Source organism: Mesitornis unicolor, unplaced genomic scaffold (genome assembly GCF_000695765.1).
Source record: "Mesitornis unicolor isolate BGI_N332 unplaced genomic scaffold, ASM69576v1 scaffold29677, whole genome shotgun sequence".
Taxonomy (NCBI): domain Eukaryota; kingdom Metazoa; phylum Chordata; class Aves; order Mesitornithiformes; family Mesitornithidae; genus Mesitornis; species Mesitornis unicolor.
The window spans coordinates 657-904 of NW_010198880.1; the positions used below are offsets into that span (position 1 = coordinate 657).

At 66.9% G+C, this 248-nt stretch overlaps 1 protein-coding gene across 1 annotated transcript in view; it reads right to left on the bottom strand.

Annotated features, from left to right (window-relative positions):
- The window catches only part of SLC5A5 (solute carrier family 5 (sodium/iodide cotransporter), member 5), a gene marked incomplete at its 3' end in the record, with an annotated part of 4,719 nt that overhangs the window by 650 nt on the left and 3,821 nt on the right, over positions 1–248 (bottom strand). The window contains 1 exon segment of the mRNA XM_010189292.1: positions 107–193. Within this exon segment, the coding sequence (XP_010187594.1) occupies positions 107–193 (87 nt within the window).

Consider the following 248-nt stretch of genomic DNA (forward strand, 5'->3'; position numbering starts at 1 on the left):
CCCCCCAGCACTCCCTGCAGTGGAAGAGAGGGGTCCACACAGCCTCGGGGGAGCAGGCTGCTGTGGGACCCCCCGGACTTCCCCCCAAAACCCCTCTGGGACTCACGGCAGTGCTGCATATTGGCAGGAACATGCCCAGGACGAAGGCACCCAGCAGCGGGCCACTGATCACCCCCATGACAGTGAAGGAACCCTGTGAGGGGACACAGAGCTGTGCCCCACGGCCCCGCCAGGGGCTCGGAGGGTTC